General features: G+C 50.4%; 1 protein-coding gene across 3 annotated transcripts in view; it reads left to right on the top strand.

Annotated features, from left to right (window-relative positions):
- DAGLB (diacylglycerol lipase beta) overlaps window positions 1-15349 on the top strand; it is a 29416-nt gene extending 14067 nt beyond the window's left edge. For 2 of the 3 annotated variants that reach the window (XM_032872710.1, XM_032872713.1), the window contains 7 exons: window positions 1357-1434; window positions 3933-4013; window positions 4100-4227; window positions 13581-13649; window positions 13733-13805; window positions 14735-14985; window positions 15098-15323. In XM_032872710.1, the coding sequence (XP_032728601.1) occupies window positions 1357-1434; window positions 3933-4013; window positions 4100-4227; window positions 13581-13649; window positions 13733-13805; window positions 14735-14985; window positions 15098-15293 (876 nt within the window). In that variant the 3' untranslated portion in view covers window positions 15294-15323. Of the gene's footprint in view, window positions 1-1356; window positions 1435-3932; window positions 4014-4099; window positions 4228-13580; window positions 13650-13732; window positions 13806-14734; window positions 14986-15097 lie in introns of all 3 variants that reach the window. The other variant, XM_032872711.1, reaches the window with a different exon arrangement.
- Window positions 15350-17999: the final 2650 nt, after the last annotated feature.

Genomic DNA, 17999 nt, shown 5'->3' with positions numbered 1-17999 from the left:
AGCTCCACTTCCCCTCCCCCACACGCCTGGGAAGCAGTTTACTACCTTGGTTCCTGTCTCTGGTCTCTTATCTTCTCAGTCAGTCCTTATTCCGTCCACAGACGGGTCTGTCTGTCTAGACCATGGGTCAGATGTTACCACTGCTTCTTAAAAACCACCCTTGGGCGCACCACACCCCGTTACTTTTTTTTTTTTTTAAGATTTTATTTATTTGACAGAGAGGAGAGACAGTGAGAGAGGGAAAACAAGCAGGGGGAGTGGGAGAGGGAGAAGCAGGCTTCCTGCGGAGCAAGGAGCCTGATGCAGGACTCGATCCCAGGACCCTGGAATCATGACTTGAGCCGAAGGCAGACATTTAACAACTAAGCCACCCAGGCACCCCAAGATTTTTTATTTATTTATTTATTTTGAGAAAGCTTGTGAGTGGGGGAGGGAGGGGCTGAAGGAGAAGAGAGAAAATCTTGAGCAGGCCACGCACCCAGCGCAGAGCTCGACACTGCGCGCTCTCATGACCCTGAGATATGACCTGAGCCAAAATCAAGAGGCGGATGCTTAAGCGACTGAGCCTCCCAGGCGCCCCCCCCATTACTTTTTAATAGAAAATTCATGTGTCTCATCACAGCTCTGTTGGTGTTTAGTGACCTCACCCCAGCCTGCCTTTCTGGTTTCTACCCCGAGCTCAGCCTGCCAGTGGTTCTCCAGTGTGCCAGAGTCCCCCCAAGCTTTGCAGGGTAAAGTTATGGAGTCCACTCCCCAGTGGGTTAGCTGCCCTGGGTCGTGGGGGGACACCTGCCTCTTGGGCTCTACATGGGTGCCTGCCCCTCTATCTGCTTCCTGTGCTCAGATGCTCTCTGCCTTGGGTCTTCCTGGCCCCTTGGGTGGGGTTGCTGTCCCTGTTCCCTGAAAGCAAGATTTTCCTTAAGTCTTTTGCTCAGATGCCACCTCCTCCAGGAAGTCTACCCCCACCCCAGCTCTGTAGTGCACCCTCCCCACGCCCATGAATCTCTTACCCTCCCTTAGGTTTCAGTGAGCTGTTGATAGCCCCTTGAGGATAGGAACCATACTTTGTTCAAAACCCAGGTACAGGGCTCTGTGCTTCTTGAGTACTTAGAAGAGGTGTGGAGTGAGGAAAGGCAGAAGGTGTGCATTAGCCGCATCACACACCCGCTGCTTGCGGTGGGTCCCTCAGGAGTTTCCTGGCTACCTGGGTTTCCCTCCTGAGGTTGGGTGTCTGGTTCAGTCCTCAGTGGTCTGACCCAGGCGACCGTAGTGCTCCACGGTCCCTCAGAGGGACCTGCCCCGCCGGCCTCTGCGCGCAGCTCATCCCAACGGCCTCTTCCAATGCGCTCTTTGTAGGACATCCTCACGGACCTGTCAGCGGAGAGTGAGACCCTCAACTTAGAGTGTGGGCTGCAAGACTGTTCGGCACACAAGGTACAAGCCCTGGGGTGTGTGTTCAGGAATGTTCCATCAAGGAGAACCTCTAGGGGGTCAGGATTTTTCCAAGTCTGACCGTCTCCCGGGGGTGCTAACCACACGGCAGGTAGCAACCAGCTGCCCGGTGCTGTGCGCAGTAAGGCTTTTCCTTCTCTCCTTAGAAATCCTCACGGCAGCCTCACGAGGTTGCTCTGGTTTCTTAAGGGGAAGGGGCAGGTTCAGAGCCAACAGGGGACTTGCCAGAGGCCACAGTTAATTGGAATGTGTCCGTTGGCACTTGAACCCGGGTTGAACGCTCTTCTCCCCTTGATGGGAGTCGTTTGTGGTCATGGAGACGAGAAGCTGCAGCTCAGCACGGGGCCTCCTGCCCAGGAGCCCCCCCCCAGACCCTCCCGCCCCTGGAGTGGCAGGCGCCCCCGGCACTTCCCCGTCGCCCGGCGGGTTCCCTCTGCCGGTATCACAGCACGCAAGTTCTCCTTTCACTCTTCCTGTGCCTGCCGCGGGGTTCAAGTCTCCTCCTCCAGGGACAGAAATGGCCGGTCTGGGGCAGAGTTGTTTTTTAATAGGATTTTAATTACATAACATGATGTTGATCATCATAGCCCTTTTTAAGTATACGACTCTGTGACAGCAGAGACATTCAGAAGGCTGTGTCCCCATGACCACCATCTGCAGTCAGAGCCTCCTCAGTCGCTCCTCCCCACCCGCCCCCCAGCCCCTGGGAACCGCCATTCCGGTGCCCCCCAGTGTGCCTGTTCTGGGCCCTCGCAGAACCGGAGTCAGGTGTTACTTGTCCTTTCACCGAGCCGTGTCCTCGAGGTCGAGCCAAGGCAGTAGCACGTGTCAGAGTCCCCTTCCCCTGCTGGCTGCTGGACGCCCCACTGTGTGCCAAGACCACGTGGATGGACGCGGGGGCCACGTCCGGGCTGTGACTGGGAACAGCCGTTTGGGTCCCTGCCTCCATGCTTCAGGGACGCTGCCCAGGAGCGGAGTCACCATGTGTGCTGGTGGCGCCTGGGACGTGTCACAGAGGCCCCGGCTGTGTTCACACAGTCCGGCCTTGTTCTCCGCACGCTCGGGGCCGCTTCCTTGCTGGCTTTTGATGCTTCCGGTCGTCCTACTGGGCACAAGGCAGTGTCCCACGGTGGCTGGGCAGAGTAGAGTGCTTGCACGTGGGAGGGAAGGACTAGTCCTGGAAGTTACAGCAGCTCCTTCCGGGGAGAGAGATGTTGGGGTGGAGGGCGGGGGGCTGGTGCTGCTTTATACACAGTGTGTGTTTTGTGTGATGATCATTTTTTAAGTAAAATGCCTAATCTTTTATAAAAGTATGTGTCAGAACCAGACTGTAGCCGATGGAGCCCCCGTGTCCCGCTGGGCAGTCTTCGTACGTTCCTTCTGCCACCAGTTAGCCGAGGGACGGTCCCGGGAATGTGAACTTTCCCATCAACCCTTAACTCTGTTTATGAGCCTCACGTCACAGAGGAGTGCAGTGTCACTACCGGGCATGTCTGTAGAAAAACAAAGAAATGTCTTACTTTCTCAGAGACACAGTTAGTAGCCGGCCACCTGTACGCCTCAGGATCCCGTGGGCTGGGCTGTGGCCTTGTTCTTAGAATCTGCCCACAGGTCAAGGCTTTGTGCGCCCTGGGCCTGGACTCCTCCAGCCCAGGTCAGGCCTGAGGGCATGAGTTCAAAGTGGTGCCACCGAACGCAGTCCTGGCCTTGCCCGTGTGTGACGCAGGCGCAGGCAGGGCCTCCTGCCGGCGCTGCTGTATCCAGGTCACCTTTGGCTCCACCTGTCCCGGAGTAGGTCCCTGTGGGGGACGGCTGCACTGCTAGCCGGAGGGGAGGCTGAGGAAGCCTGCTGGTCTGTCAGGAGATGCTCCGTGCAGATGGGAAACCTGTCGAACCTCCTCTTAGCTTCTCTTGTATGCGGCCAGGCATACAAGAAGGCAGAGACTTAACCCACTGAGCTACCCAGGCACCCCTGTTTTATATATTTTTTGAAATTAAACTAAAACCTAACCTTCCTAGAACTCTGCTTCCATGGTCTTAGGTTTGCGTCTGTGGGAACTGGATGCTTAATCAGCTATTACCAATTCAGAGCTTTTTTGTTTTGACATCACGCTGAAAGATCAGTCCTCTATCAGCTAGATCGGACTGGCCGTCGGGACTCGGCTGAAGTGTGGTCAGTGCATACAGCAGGATACCGTGTAGCTACAGAAAAGCCATAGAAAGATCCACTGGCCGGGAAAGGTGTTGTGGATGTCACCCCTTCCTCCGTCCCCGGAACTAGTCACGGAGCGCCCGCTCTGTGCCCGGCCCTGCGCTGGGGACCAAGAACACGGCGGGGCGCAGTAGCCGCGGCTGCTGATCCCCGGGTGCTCACCTCGGCTCCGGGGACGCACGGAAGCACGCATGCCCTAGCCCTGTCGTGTGATGGGACCTGTCCTGTCCGACAACCAATGGCCGCCTTCTCTTATCTGTGTTTCTAGGGGATTTCTCAAGCCGCCAGATACGTTTACCAGCGCCTCGTCAGTGATGGGATTTTGAGCCAAGCCTTCAGCATTGCTCCCGTGAGATTCTGACTTCTCATTGATTGTGCGTCATCCAGCCGCGGGTCGCCTTGTTCGCTAACGCTGCCGCTCCTCTCTCTCCGCAGGAGTACCGGCTGGTGGTGGTGGGCCACAGCCTGGGGGCGGGCGCCGCGGCGCTGCTGGCCCTCATGCTCCGGAGCTCCTACCCGCAGATCCGCTGCTACGCCTTCTCCCCGCCCAGGGGGCTGCTGAGGTGCGTGCCGTCGGGGCGCCGCGGACGAGTGCCAGTCCCCGCTCCGCACTGCTGGCCCCTGGGCTTCCATCGCGCGCTCTCCTCCGCGGCCCCCGTTTGTTTCCAATGCTGTTGGGTTTGCGACAGACCGAAGAGCCCCTCGCAGGCCCGTGAGCGGAGCTCTGCTTCCCCCGACGGTGCGGGGCTGAGATCTTTCTGTAAACGGAGATGCGGTTGGTGTTCGTGTCCGGTGCACAGGGCAGTCATTTGGTATTTGTACAGATGGTGCAGTGATTACAGGAAACCGAGAAGAGAACATCTGCCACGTTACCTAGTTACAGAGGTTTTTTTTTTTTTTCTGGTGGTAAGAACCTTGAAGATTTATTCTCTCAGCAACTTTGAGATGCGCAGCCCAGCAGGTGAACTGTGGCCGCCGTGCTGTGTGTTCTGTCCCTGTCGGTGTCCGTGACTTACTAATAACCAGGAGTTTGTGCCCTTTGACTCCCTTCTCCTGTCCCACAAGCCCCACCTCTGCAACCAACAACCCACAATTCTCTAGATCTGCGAGCTTGGTTTTTGGCTTTGGGGGTTTTTCTTTTTCTTTTTCTTTTCTTTTTTTTTTTTTTAGATTTCACATGTAAGTGCAGTCTTCCAGTATTTGTAAAGACAAGTCTGTCTTATTCCGCATAGCATAATGCCCTCCGGGTCCATCTGTGTAGCCTCAGATGGCAGGATTTCCTTTGCTTTATTCTGCTTTAGCCTGTTTTCGTGATTTTATGGCCGTCGGGTATGTACAGGCACATCGACACTTTGTGCCAGCCGACACTTGGGCTGCGGTCCCGGCTGCTGGAGATGGTGCTTCGGTGAACGCGGGGTACGGGCGGCTGTTCAGGTCAGGAGAGTCGTTCCCTTTGGATCCGTGTCCAGAAGTGGAGTCGCCAGATGATACGGTAGTTGGACGTCCCACTTTTTGAGGAACCTCCATACTGTTTCCCAGTGGCTGCGCCGATTTACCTAACCCCAGCAGCGCACGAGGGTTCCCTGTTGTCCAGGTCCTCACCCACACCGGACGTTTCTTGGTTTGGGGGGCTTTTTTGTTCTTGTGTTTGATACTAGCCCAGCTGACGGCTGGGAGGGGAGATCCTTACTGTGGTTTTGATTTGTATTTCCCGCCAAGTAGTGACGTCGCGCGCCTTTCGTGCCCGTGGGTCGTGTGCAGGTCTTTGTGCGGAAAATGTCTACCCGATCCTCTGCCCGTTTTTGAGTCTTACTGGTTTTTGCTGTTGGCTTGTGTGAGTTCTCTCTATTCTGGGTATCAGCCCTGTGTCGGGGCCGGCGCACGTTCCCTCCCGTTCATTTCGTTGGGGGTTTCCTTTGCTGTGCAGAAGCTTTTCAGTTGGATGCAGCCCCTCTTGGTTATTTTTGGTTTTGTCACCTTTGCTTTTGGGGTCAAATCCAAAAAATTGTCACCAGGACCGGTGTCAAGGAGCCTACTGCCTGTTTTCTCCTTGGAGTTTTCTGCGTTCAGGTCTCTAACCGGTCATGAGTTCTTTCCGCGCGTGTGATGTGAGGTGGGGAGTCTGGCTTCATGCTGCTGCACGGGGCTTCCGATTTCCCATCACCGTCAGTCGAAGAGACTGTTCTTTCCCCACCATGTGTTCTTGGCTCCTCTGTTGTCAGATAGTTGGGTGTGTTTCTGGGCTCCGTGTCTGTCTTTATGCCAGGACCATGCAGCTGTGATTACTGTGGCTTTGTAACATAGTTCGAAGTCCGGGAGCGCGAGGCTGCCCGCTTTGTTCTGCCCCTAAAGATGGCTTTGCTGGGGCGCCCGGGTGGCTCACTTGGTGAAGCGTCTGCCTTCAGCTCAGGTCACGATCCCGGAGTCCCAGGATCAAGTCCCCACATCAGGCTCCCTGCTCAGTGGGGAGTCTGCTTCTCCCTCTGCCTCTGCTCCTTCCCCTGCTCATTCTCTGTCTGCCAAATAAATAAAATCTTTAAAAAAGAGAGAGAGAGATGACTTTGGCTAGTTAGAGCTTTGTGTGGTTCCACAGAAATTTTAGGATTATTCGGTCTATTTCTTGAGAAAATGCCATTGGAAGTTTGATAGGGTTTGCACGGACTCCAGGTGGCTCTGACTGCTGTGGACATGGTGACGGTATCAATTCCGCCGGCCCGTGAGCGCGGAACATCTTCCCGTTATATCTGTGTCTTCCTTTTCTTTCTTCGTGGTTTCCTGTTCACAGGGTACAGGTCTCTACCTCCTTGGTTAGATTTATTCCATCATATTTTTTCAGGGCAGTTTTAAGTGGGATTGCTTTCTTATTTTTCTTTCTGATAGCTCATTATTAGTTTATATAGGAACAGATTTCTGCACAGGCATACCTTGTTTTATTGTGTTTTGCAGGTAATGCTTGCTTGCTTGCTTGCTTGCTTTCTTTCTTTCTGTCTTTCTTTTAAGTGATTTGAAGATTTGTGGCATCTCTGCCTTAAAAGCAAGTCTCTCGGGGCCATTTTTCCAACAGTATTTGCTCACTTTTTGTCTCTGTCACATTTAATAGTTCTTGGCAACATTTTAAATTTTTTCATTATTTCGTATTTTATTATATTGATCTGGGATCCGTGATCATGACTTGCTGAAAGCTGTACATTGGCTTTTTAGACATGTTACTGCACACTTAGTGGTCGGCAGGCCTTGTGTTGTAAACATACCTAATACACACTGGGAAAGCAAATAGCTCAATTTCCTCGCTGTGCCGCGATATTTGCTTGACTGCAGCAGTCTGAAACTGAACCTACAAGTTATGTTTCTTGAGTTGTGCCCTACGCAAATTTACTGAATTTGTTTACTGATTTTTTTTTTAAGTTTGAAAGGTACATTTTTCTTTCCTACTCAACATACTTAATCCTATATCTTTTGCCCTGGTTATAAAAGAAATTTATGCTATAATTAAAAAATGAAAAAAAGGAGGAAAAAAAATTCATATCCATCATAGAGATTTTGGAAAATATAAAAAAGTGGAAAGGGCAAAAGTCTTCTACCCAGAATTCACCAGTGTAACTATTTAAGTTTATTTACTTCCAGCTGTGTGTGTGTGTGTGTGTGTGTAAGATTTTATTTGACAGAGACACAGTGGGAGAGGGAACACAAGCAGGGGGAGTGGGAGAGGGAAACGCAGGCTTTCTTCCCGCTGAGGAGGGAACCTGATGTGGGGCTCTATCCCAAGACCCTGGGATCATGACCTGAGCCGAAGGCAGATGCTCAATGACTGAGCCACCCAGGTGCCCCCGGGGGTGGTGTTTTATAAATTAACATAATATTCTATATACGTTATATCCTTAAATATTGTTTGAGGACATGTTTTTATAGAGCTGCTTAGTATTCTATCCTCTGATTATGGCATTTTTAGTCTTCTGATGGATATTTATATTCATTTTTCTCATTATTATAAGTCTGTCAGTTATATATAAATATTGGTGTACCTTTAAAATTTTTAGAAGTTTGTTTTTTTTTAAAGATTTATTTGTTAGAGTGCATGTGCTCAAGAGAGAATATGGCGTGGGGAGGAAGAAGCAGGCTCCCCCCTAAGCTGGGAGTCTTATGTGGGGCTCAATCCTAGTACCCCAGGATCATGACCTAAGCTAAAGGCAGACACTTAACAGACTGAGCCCTCCAGTCACCCCTAAGTTCTTTTTTATATTAAAATGCATACTTGTACATGTGAAAAGACATGAGTAACTCTTAAAAAATAACTGAATTTATAAATTGTGGAACAATTAACATAAAACGTATTTTTGAGACTAAGCAGCAAACATCCATACAGCTTGGATGCATTTTGCTGTCTGAAAAAAAGCCCTGCACAAAAGACCTATTGTATGATTCCGTTTATATGACCTTCTAGAAAAGACAGAAGCATATGATGACAAAGCATACCAGTGGCTGTCTGGGCTTGGGGTGGGATTGATGGACATGGGACACAGGGAGCTTCCTGGGGGCGATGGAAATGCCCTGCATTTTGCAGGGGGGTGCTGGGAGTTCTGTGCCTTTGTCAGAAGCCATCGTACACTTGGGAGTGGGAGGTTTTGCTGTGTATACCTCAGTGAGGCTCGTTGAAAAATACACAGCTCTGTAACCACGTGGAGAGAGAGTAGTGAGTGCCTTCGAAATTCCCCACGCAACCTCCTTTCCTGTCCACGGATCATCACCGTCCTGATCGGTGTGAAAGTTCCTCCTTTGCTTTAAAAAGTAGTTGTACCACCTATATGCAGGTCTCCACAGAATAGTTTGGATTTGTATGGTTTTGAAATTTTATTTCTATTTTTTTTATTTATTTATTTATTTATTTATTTATTTGTCAGAGAGAGAGAGGGAGAGAGAGCGAACACAGGCAGACAGAATGGCAGGCAGAGGCAGAGGGAGAAGCAGGCTCCCCGCCAAGCAAGGAGCCCGATGTGGGACTCGATCCCAGGACCCTGGGATCATGACCTGAGCCGAAGGCAGCTGCTTAACCAACTGAGCCACCCAGGCGTTCCTCTATTTTTTTGAAGCTTATAGAGCTAGAATAGTACTTAATTGTTACTTTGTGACTTCCCTTTTTTGGTCCACATCATGTTCGATGCCTATAGGACGTGGCTCTGTCCGTTCTGATTATATTCTGTCCTGTATTGATCTCACATGGTCTGTGTCACTGGCGATGCATGGCGGTTGTGTGGACCCTCTCCGGGTTGTAGATCATGGCGTGTGCATGTGCTCCTTCTATAGAGCGGCTGTGCGAGTGTGTGCTCGCCCACAGTGTATGTGAGTTCACCACGCTCCACATTCTCACCAACAGTTAATCTCAGATGTAAGAGATTTTTGCTGGTCTGACTGGTGTGTGGTGATGTTCCATCGTGGTTTAATTTGCACGTCCATGATTGCTAACGAAGTCGGGGCTCTTTCCACGTATTATTGGCTGTATTTCCGCTTTTGTTCTTTTTGGCCATTTTTCTGTTGGGTCACCGGTTTCTGAACACGTGTGTTCTGTAATTGGTTCTTTTGTGGCTCCAAGTATGTGTCACGAATATGCTCTCCCATTCCTTGATGCGTTTTGTATTTTCCTGGATTCCTGTCTTCAGGTCACCATTTCTTAATTTTAACACTAATTTGTCAGTCTTCTCATTTATGGTTTTTGGATTTTTGTTTCTTATTTAAGAAATCTTTCTATGCGGCACCTGGGAGGCTGCCGGTTGAGCGTCAGCCTTCGGCTCAGGTCTGATCCCAGGGTCCTGGGACTGAGCCCTGCACCAGGCTCTCTGTTCACTGGGGAGCCTGCTCCTTCCCCTGCTTGTGCTGACAAATCTTTAAAACAAACAAAAACCTTTCTATATTCTAAGGATATGGAGCTTGTTTCCTTTATTCTAACAGCTTTTAGTCTGCCCTTTCAACTTTATGTAGGTCTGTAATCTGTGTAACTGTTTTTGTGTGGTGTGAGGCAGGGATCCAGTTTCATCCCCCGCCCCCAACACAGCACTTTATCTTAGCCCTTCCCTCCTGCTAACACGAAGTATTGGCATCTAGTAGTGCAAATCCCTGTGCCTTTTACTTTTGAAAGACCATGTTGGCTCTTAGCCCTTGACACCTCCATGCCAATTTTAGAATCAATTTTGCAAGTTCCGTAAACAGATTAGAATTCTTTCATCTGCCTTTCTTTTCTAGTTCAGTGTGGAGGTAACTGACAGATGCTGAGTTTTCCCACCTTTGAACATGAAATCAGTTTTCAGATATTCAGGGCCTCTTTAATTTTAGTATCTTTTCACTTAAGTTTTATGATTTTCTCTAGTCTTACACATCTTTTGCTGACATATCAATCTCATAGAAATTTGTTTTGATCTTATATCCAACAGCCTTGTTAGACTTGCTTATTATAATTCATCCACAGAGTGATTGTTGTTTTTTTTGTTTGTTTTTTTACTGTGTAAACTAATTTCATATATCACAACTTTGTCTTTTGGCCTTTTGGGGCTGAAAGGATCACCATTAAGATGTCCTGTGTCTGGGCTCCTGGGTGGCTCAGTGGGTTAAAGCCTCTGCCTTCAGCTCAGGTCATGGTCCCAGGGTCCTGGGATCGAGGCCCACATCGGGCTCTCTGCTCCGCAGGGAGCCTGCTTCCTCCTCTCTCTCTGACTGCCTCTCTGCCTACTTGAGATCTCTCTCTCTGTCAAATAAATAAATAATTTAAAAAATCTTAAAAAAAAAAAAAAAAAAAGATGTCCTGTGTCCCTTTGCAGTTGATCCCTTCCACCCATCCCCAAGTGCACAAGGACCTTTTTTGTCACTATAGTTTTGCCTTTCTCAGAATGTCCTATACATGGAATCCTACAATATGCAGGATTGTGTTGCATTTTCTTTTACTCACTAAGATATGTCCAGGTTACGAGGATGCTTGCTTTATTCGTAAGTGTATGATCTTCAGTGTCGGTATATCTTGCTCAAGCAAGCTTCAGATTCTCAAATCTGTGAGGGCCTCGTCACACGTGACTGCCTCTGCTCTCCCACTTACAGAGTCTCCCGTCAGCATCGTGCCCCCACCTTGCTCTCATTTTGCATCTCCAACCTCTCATTCATACCTCTAGATCTCTGCTTTTCATGCTACAATTTGGATAGTTCTTTCGATGTGTTTACTAGTTAACTGATTCTTCAGTGTTTGTGATGATGTTAAAACTGTTGCCTTATGATGGAATTTTCATATACAAAAATTAAAAATTCGAACCTAAGTGAATAGTATAATAAGCCACCATTTCATCAGCTTCATTTTGTTAACTTGACCAATCTTCATGTACCCCACCGTACCCCCCCCCGTAGATCCCCATGGCTGGAGTGCTTTGAAGCAAATGAGACCTGTCATTTCATCTGTAGATATCCTAATGTGTGTGTAAAGCATAGAGCACTTAAAATTTGATTCCAGTATGTTCGCCCAAATATCTTATGTTTTACAGTAGATTTCTTTAAATTCCAAACAGGGTTCTCGGATTGGATATAGTGCATTTGTCTTGGAACTGTATTTTTGTTTTTAAATCAAATTTAATGGCATGTGTACAGGCATCCATAGATAGGGAAGTTCTGTAATTCTCCTCTAATGTATAGATGGTTCAGTTCCCTCTTTATTTCTGAAACCAGGTTAGTTCTAGAGAATCCGCATTCCGGATTTCTCTTGGATAGGCACTGTGTCATTTAACATGTTCCTCTGTACTGTTGGCTGGATGTCCTAGAAAATGGTAATCATGTCTAGGAATTTGATCGATTCAGGGTTGGTTTGTTTTTTTAAGATTTTATTTCTCTGACAGAGAGACAGTGAGGGAACCAGGGGGAGTGGGAGAGGGAGAAGCAGGCTTCCCACTAAGCAGGGAGCCTAATGCAGGGCTCGATCCCAAGACCCTGGGATTATGACCAGAGCCGGAGGCAGATGCTTAACAACTGAGCCACCCAGGCGCCCCTCAGGGTCAATTTTTTGACAACAGTATGTGGTGGCCGTGGCGTGTGGTTCCTGCTGCACCGCGTTGGGAGGCACATGTCTGCTGGTCTCTGTAATGTCGGCAGTACTAATTGATAGATATGAGTTCTAGTAGAGGCTGCAAAATGCTAATAGTCTGTCATTCTTTCTGCATTCAGTAGCTGAAGATTAGAAAGAACTTTTCTTCCAAGTAGTCGGTTACTCTGGTCTGTTATTTCTCACCGCGTAAGCAGGAGACACATGAATGCGTGAGTCTTTATTTCGCCGCGTTCTGAGTAGTGAATTGGTGTTCCAGCAGTCTCCAGAGGCGGACAGGAATTGTTTTCAACTATCTCAGTCCCTTGCAGTTATGCTTTCGTGTTCACACTGTCTTGTCTTTGGCCCGCGGGAATCCCTTCCAACTAGCCTTCTCTGACACAACGCTGGGGGTCTGACAGTTTTGTTTTCTGGCACTAGAGAGTGATTGCAGGTTTTAAACGCTGTGCCAGTACGCGGACTCCACCATTTCTCCACGCAGCGTTGACTGTTCCGAGTGGGAAATGGTATTTAGCGACTATAAGCCAGACACCAGGTATCTCTTCACCACCAGGCAGGTCACGGTTTCTAGGCCTTTCCCGCGGGTTGAGGTTGGAAACGGTCATTACTTCAAAGAGAAAATGTGTCTTTAGTTCACATTGACACTTTCAACTTAAAGATCAGGGTTTTTACTGAAATTACGTGATTATATACTTGGTGTTTAATCTGCCCACACAGCCACGCGTGTGCACACGTGTGCACGGACCGGGGGGTCAGTTTCAGGATGACAGCTGCAGGCAGTGCGGGGTCTTTTTGCAGCTGCTTTAGTTCTTATGTGATAGCCGCGCTAGGGATGTGCAGCCACGTTTCTGTTGCTGTCGTCACTTGACTGACGTAATTCTTCTGGTAGTAGCACTGTTAGGCTTGTTTGTTTCATTTGGCTTTTGATTTTAGGAATTGCTTTTGTTTTCATTTTTACGGTTCTATAAAACAATGACATGGTTCCATAGACAACTCTATAAACAAGGTACATTCAGAAATCTCCCTTTCTCGGGGCGCCTGGGTGGCTCAGATGGCTAAGCGGCCGCCTTTGGCTCAGGCCATGATCCCAGTGTCCTGGGGTCGAGCCCCACATCGGGCTCCCTGCTCAGCGGGGAGTCTGTGTCTCCCTCTCCCACAGCTCATACTCTCTAAGTAAAATCTTCCAAAAAATAAGAAGCAATCTCCCTTTCTCTGTCCTTCTTCCCTCAAGTAGGTATTGGGTTTTGACTTAGCTTTCCATTATCCTCACTTAGTTCTGTGTGAGAGAAGGTGTGTATCTTTCCATCCCTCCGCCTCCTGGGTAAAGGCAGCGTCCGCCTGACACCCTGTGTGTCCGGCTCTTCTGACTTGGCCACACATCCCGAGGTCGCCCCACAGGGCACAGGGCAGCCGTGAAGGACTTGGTGCTCTGCGGGCGGGTCGTGTTTTGTGCCCTGAACCGTTCTCCACAAACAGCCCTTCGTGTTCCCAGCCTCTGCTGTGACGAGCAGTGAGAGCTGCGGTGAAGAGCCTTTTGCCTCTTTCTACCACCGGCCCAGAGCATCTCTGTGGTCCCCTGAGCGGGGCTGCTGGGTCATAGGACACGAGCACTGGCGTCATCTGCCGTCTTGATCTGACTGTGGAGGTTGTGGCTTTCCTAGAATCTGGCAGATAAGTTGCTCTGATCAGAGTATGTCTGTTTTACTTCTCATTCCTTTTAAAGGGAAGAGAACAGTTTTATTCTCTGAAAACTTTCCTCACTGACCTGGCAGAGTAACTTGATTTCTCTTTGGAGTTCTTTGTGGGCAATCTAATCCTGAAACCTAATTTCGATTTTTTCTGAAATTTCAGCAAATCCCTTTACGAATACTCTAAGACCTTCATCGTGTCACTCGTCCTCGGCAAGGATGTCATTCCCCGGTGAGTCCGCTGGATGCTTCGTCTGGGCTCGGGGCGGCCGAGACACCGAGTACTGAGCCTCCATCTGGTCTTTTGCCGAACAGGTTAAGTGTGACTAACCTGGAAGACCTGAAGAAGAGAATTTTGCGAGTGATCGCTCACTGCAACAAGCCCAAGGTAAGTGGGGGGCCTGTGAGCGCATCTGGGGGGTCCGAGGCTGGACGGGCCACGGGGAGGTGCTTCCAGCTCCCGAGCCTCTTCGACCAGGGCCTTGGAGGCTGTTGCCTGGAGCGCTTCGCCCTCCGTACGGACTTGGGTCCGGCATCCCGCAGGCGATGCCGAAGGCGGTACACGCTTGGTCACGGGATGCCACAGTGAGAACCCTCCAGTAGAACCTTCCCTGTCCTACTGAGGGGACTTGCTATCTGTCGTACTTTGTTAGCCTGTCTTGTGACCAACAGTATTTTGATGCTTTTGGTCCCAACGCTGAGAAAACAAATCTGCCAAACAGAGTTTAAGAAGTCCAAGTACAGTATACCGGGGACTGTTGCAGTCGTTAACAGTGGTGGCCGGAAGTTATGTTTACCACTGGTGAAAGACAGCCATGGTGTAGTGAAAAGTATTTTAAAGGGCAGATTTAAAAATGATTCTGCAGGGATATATCCCCTGAGGCAGTGGGTATAAAGTTTTTAGAAGGGATTTTCACTTTTTAACCGGTTCTCTGACATTTTTTGTTGTTGCTCCTCAAAAAAATGTATTTAGAATAAGCTTCTCCTTACCAACTGCTCCCCACTCAGAGTTCTAAAAAGAATTAATGAATGTCATTAAGGGAAAGAGTAAAGTTGGTTGGCAGAACTGTCCGAGAAGAGCGAAGAGTGATTTTCCTCAGAGTCGGCAGGGTTTGGTTTCTCCGTACTGCTTCCTGTTTGATGTGGCTTCACGGCCCAAGAGACCCAGGAGTTGAGGCCCCTGACATCCCCGCCCCCGAGATCCAGGATTTAGAGAGACGGCCGGTCTGAGCTCTGGGGGTCCCTGCGCCCCAGCACGAGCTTCCGGGGCCGAGGTCCGAGCAACCAGCAGGCTGCCTTCTCGGGTCTGTCCGCCAGTACCAGATCCTGCTGCGCGGGTGCCGGTACGAGCTGTTCGGAGGAAGCCCGGATAACTCTCCCACGGAGCTGGACGGGGGCACCCAGGGAGACCTGACGCAGCCGCTTCTGGGGGAGCAGAGCCTTCTGTCGCACGGGTCCCCGACCTACAGCTTCTCCAACGACTCCCCCTCGGAGTCCCCCACCAAGTACCCCCACCTCTACCCTCCCGGCAGCATCATCCACCTGGAGGAAGAAGGCACCGCGGGGAGGTGAGTGCGGGCAGCGCGGCGCGGAGCTGCCGGGGCTCGGTCCGCGCAGATCGGAAACGCACAGGTTTCAGCCTAAAGGGCCGCGCGGCTAGTTCACCTCCGTCTTTCCCAGGTTTTGCCGTTCTGCTGCTCGGTACCGCGCGAGGTGGTCCCACGAATCACAGTTCAGCAAAATACTCATCGGCCCCAAGATGTTGACAGACCACATGCCGGACGTCCTGATGAAAGCCTTGGACAGCGTGGTGTCGGGCCGGGCCGGCTACGCTTTCTGCCCAGCTGGAGGCGGCTCGAACGTGGATGTGGTCTAACCGGGGCTCATGCAGGCTGCCGCAGGACGACAGACTCCCGCTTCTGTTCTTAACCGGCAAAATCAGAGGGATTCCCCTGATGCCGGAGCCTCGGATGTCCACTGGTAGGAACTGGAGGGTCCTCTAAATCACTGGCTAATTTGGGAAGTCGTTCTGATCCCGCTATTAGCAGAGCCAGTTGTCCAGAGAGCACGGAGAGGATGGGACTCAGACGGGAGGCTTCGGGAACCTTAGTGATCTGAGAACTGTCCCAGGAGAGGGTGGGAATCCAAGACAGGTGTTAAGATGCGTTCCCACCTCTGATGCCACCTTTTCACTGATGGGGGTCTTCAGGGTCTCACCACTGTTGAGTCTGAACCAGGCATACAGATGTGCAGTTTACTTTGCAGACGGGATTTTCCTGGCTGCACACACCTGTATACGCCATTGTCAGGGCACAAACAGGCTTTCCCCCGGTGGCCCCGAGGTCGGGCTGGGAATTAGGCCCCTGCCCCTGAGCGCGCCAGTCTCCACATCAAGCGGACTGCTTCATTTCCACACGATATACTGGCTTTTGGAGGGCAGCCAGCGGATTCAGAGGGAGTTAATAAAGCACTTACATGTGTCATTCGTGTTTGGACAGTGATGTACTCATCCACTGGATGTTTCCAAGAAGGTCCGTTTTACCGGCTGGTTGTGTAGCAGTCCTGTTTTAAAAGTTTTGTCTACTGTAAACAACAAAAATGAAGCCTTAAGCTTTCTTGGAGCTCTGGGCTAAAGGGTGAAGATCACACAGGCATCTGATTTAACCCTACTGAAGTGCCAGAAAATGACACTAAATGATCTCTTTAAAAAGCAAAAATCCCTAAGGATGGGGAAAGAAGAAAAGGAACGTGGGTTGACTAGAGGTAAACAGACTCCCACATGGAGAAGGGCCCAGCTACCCTGGCTTACAACTCTGCCTCCCCCCCAAAGCGCAGCAGGGAATCAGGAAGTCTGGCCCTTGGTTTGCTCTGGGGCAGGGGCCCGGATAGCAGGGCAGTGGGAGGCAAGGGGATGACGCTCCTCAGCTTCTCACACTTGGAGATGCCAGAACCCCCTCTGAAGATTGTCCAGGGCAACCTGACCTCTGGAGACCCCTCCCTCGGGGCCTCTCAGCCCTCACACCAACACCACCTTAGTCTCTGAGTACCTGCAAAGGCCATTTTAAAAAACTGTGACTGAAATGCGACAGTGTTCAGCTGGTACAAGTTTTGCTTCTACACACAATTCCTGTATGTTCCTAGTGGCAGGAAGCTCAAAGATCTTAGTTAGACACCCCTTGACACCACGTGCGGTGCCCAGTTTCCAATGTGCCTCCCCCTTTCTTAAGATGTACTTATTTTAGAGCAAGCATAAGGAGGAGGGGTGGAGGGGGAGAGAATCCCAAGCAGACCATGCTGAGTGTGGAACCTGACGCAGGGCCTCACTCCTAGGATCCTGAGATCATGACCTGAGCCGAAACCAAGAGTCAGACCCTTAACCACCTGCACCCCCAGGCGCCCCTGCAATCTGCTTCTGCGGACTCTGAACCTTTAAGCACTGGCCAAGGCCTGGCGGGCACACTTGGAACATGGGACCAGAAGAGACTACTTAGATGTAGAGCTTGGGAACAGAGAAAGTGTTGCAACCACAAAACTTATGCCGAGACTGGAAAGTGGAGAATGAAGAATGCCTGGAAATTAGAAGCGCGACAGGTAGAAGTCCAGAGCTTGTGGGAGGCACACAGCTATGGCAGCACACGGAGCCCACCCAAGCACAAAGGAAAAAAGCAGACCAGGACATGCAAGCCAGGGTGACAGTCCCACAGAACCGGTCAACAAAAATTCACCCCACACAACAGAAATGGCCAAGGAGGCCAAGAGAGCTGCCTTCCAAACTGAGGGGAACTGATCTCCGCCCTGGGATTTCCAACCAGCCAGAAAAGACCAGGAGAGAATGAAGTTATTTTCAAAGACACAAGGGCTGAGAAACAGATTACCACACACTTCCGTCGCGGGAAGCTCTGGGAGGTGGTGGTCAAGACGACACAGACTAAAAAGGAGTCGGGGCACCTGGCTGGCTCAGTTGAGAAGTGTGTGACTCCTGACCTCAGGGTCATGAGTTCGAGCCCCACGCTGGCCCTGGGGATTATACTAAAGATCAACCCATCAGGCAATGGTGGCCCGAGGATTCTGAGACTTTAGGAAAATGAAAATCAGTAAAACACGTAATACATGCCGACATCTTGAGCGCTTTAGCCTGCAGATGGAGGTTCGCTTGAAACATGAAGTGCACAGGAAGTGAAGCAAATCAAGTACAAATGATCCCGGGCAAAAAACAAGAAGTTGCGCAGCCAAATTCTGTTATTCCAGGACTGAGCTAGGAATAGTCACACGGTCACAGACACTAAATAGCGACCCCCAACCCCAATCATTCTCTTGACGGAATGGGAAACAGTGTGTTTGGGGGGGGGGGCGGCTGCCATGCACAAGAGTATCTGTGGTAACCGCTGAAAATGAAAAATGCAGCCAGCAATCAAGTGATTTAGCCAGAGCCCCGGGGAGGGGAGGGGCTGGAGACTGAATCAGATAAAGTGCCATTTAGTAAGCCGGACTGTGCAACAAAGCCTGCGGGATAAAACCCAAAAACGGGGGGGCGGGGGGGGGGGGTATAGCTTGTGGGTGGGTGAGCAGGTGGAGATTTGGG

The sequence above is a fragment of the Lontra canadensis genome, unplaced genomic scaffold (assembly GCF_010015895.1).
Source record: "Lontra canadensis isolate GAN:19392208 unplaced genomic scaffold, GSC_riverotter_1.0 scaffold45, whole genome shotgun sequence".
Lineage (NCBI taxonomy): Eukaryota > Metazoa > Chordata > Mammalia > Carnivora > Mustelidae > Lontra > Lontra canadensis.
The sequence above is the reverse complement of the archived record's forward strand: the minus strand, read 5'-3'. Positions and strand labels throughout refer to the sequence as shown.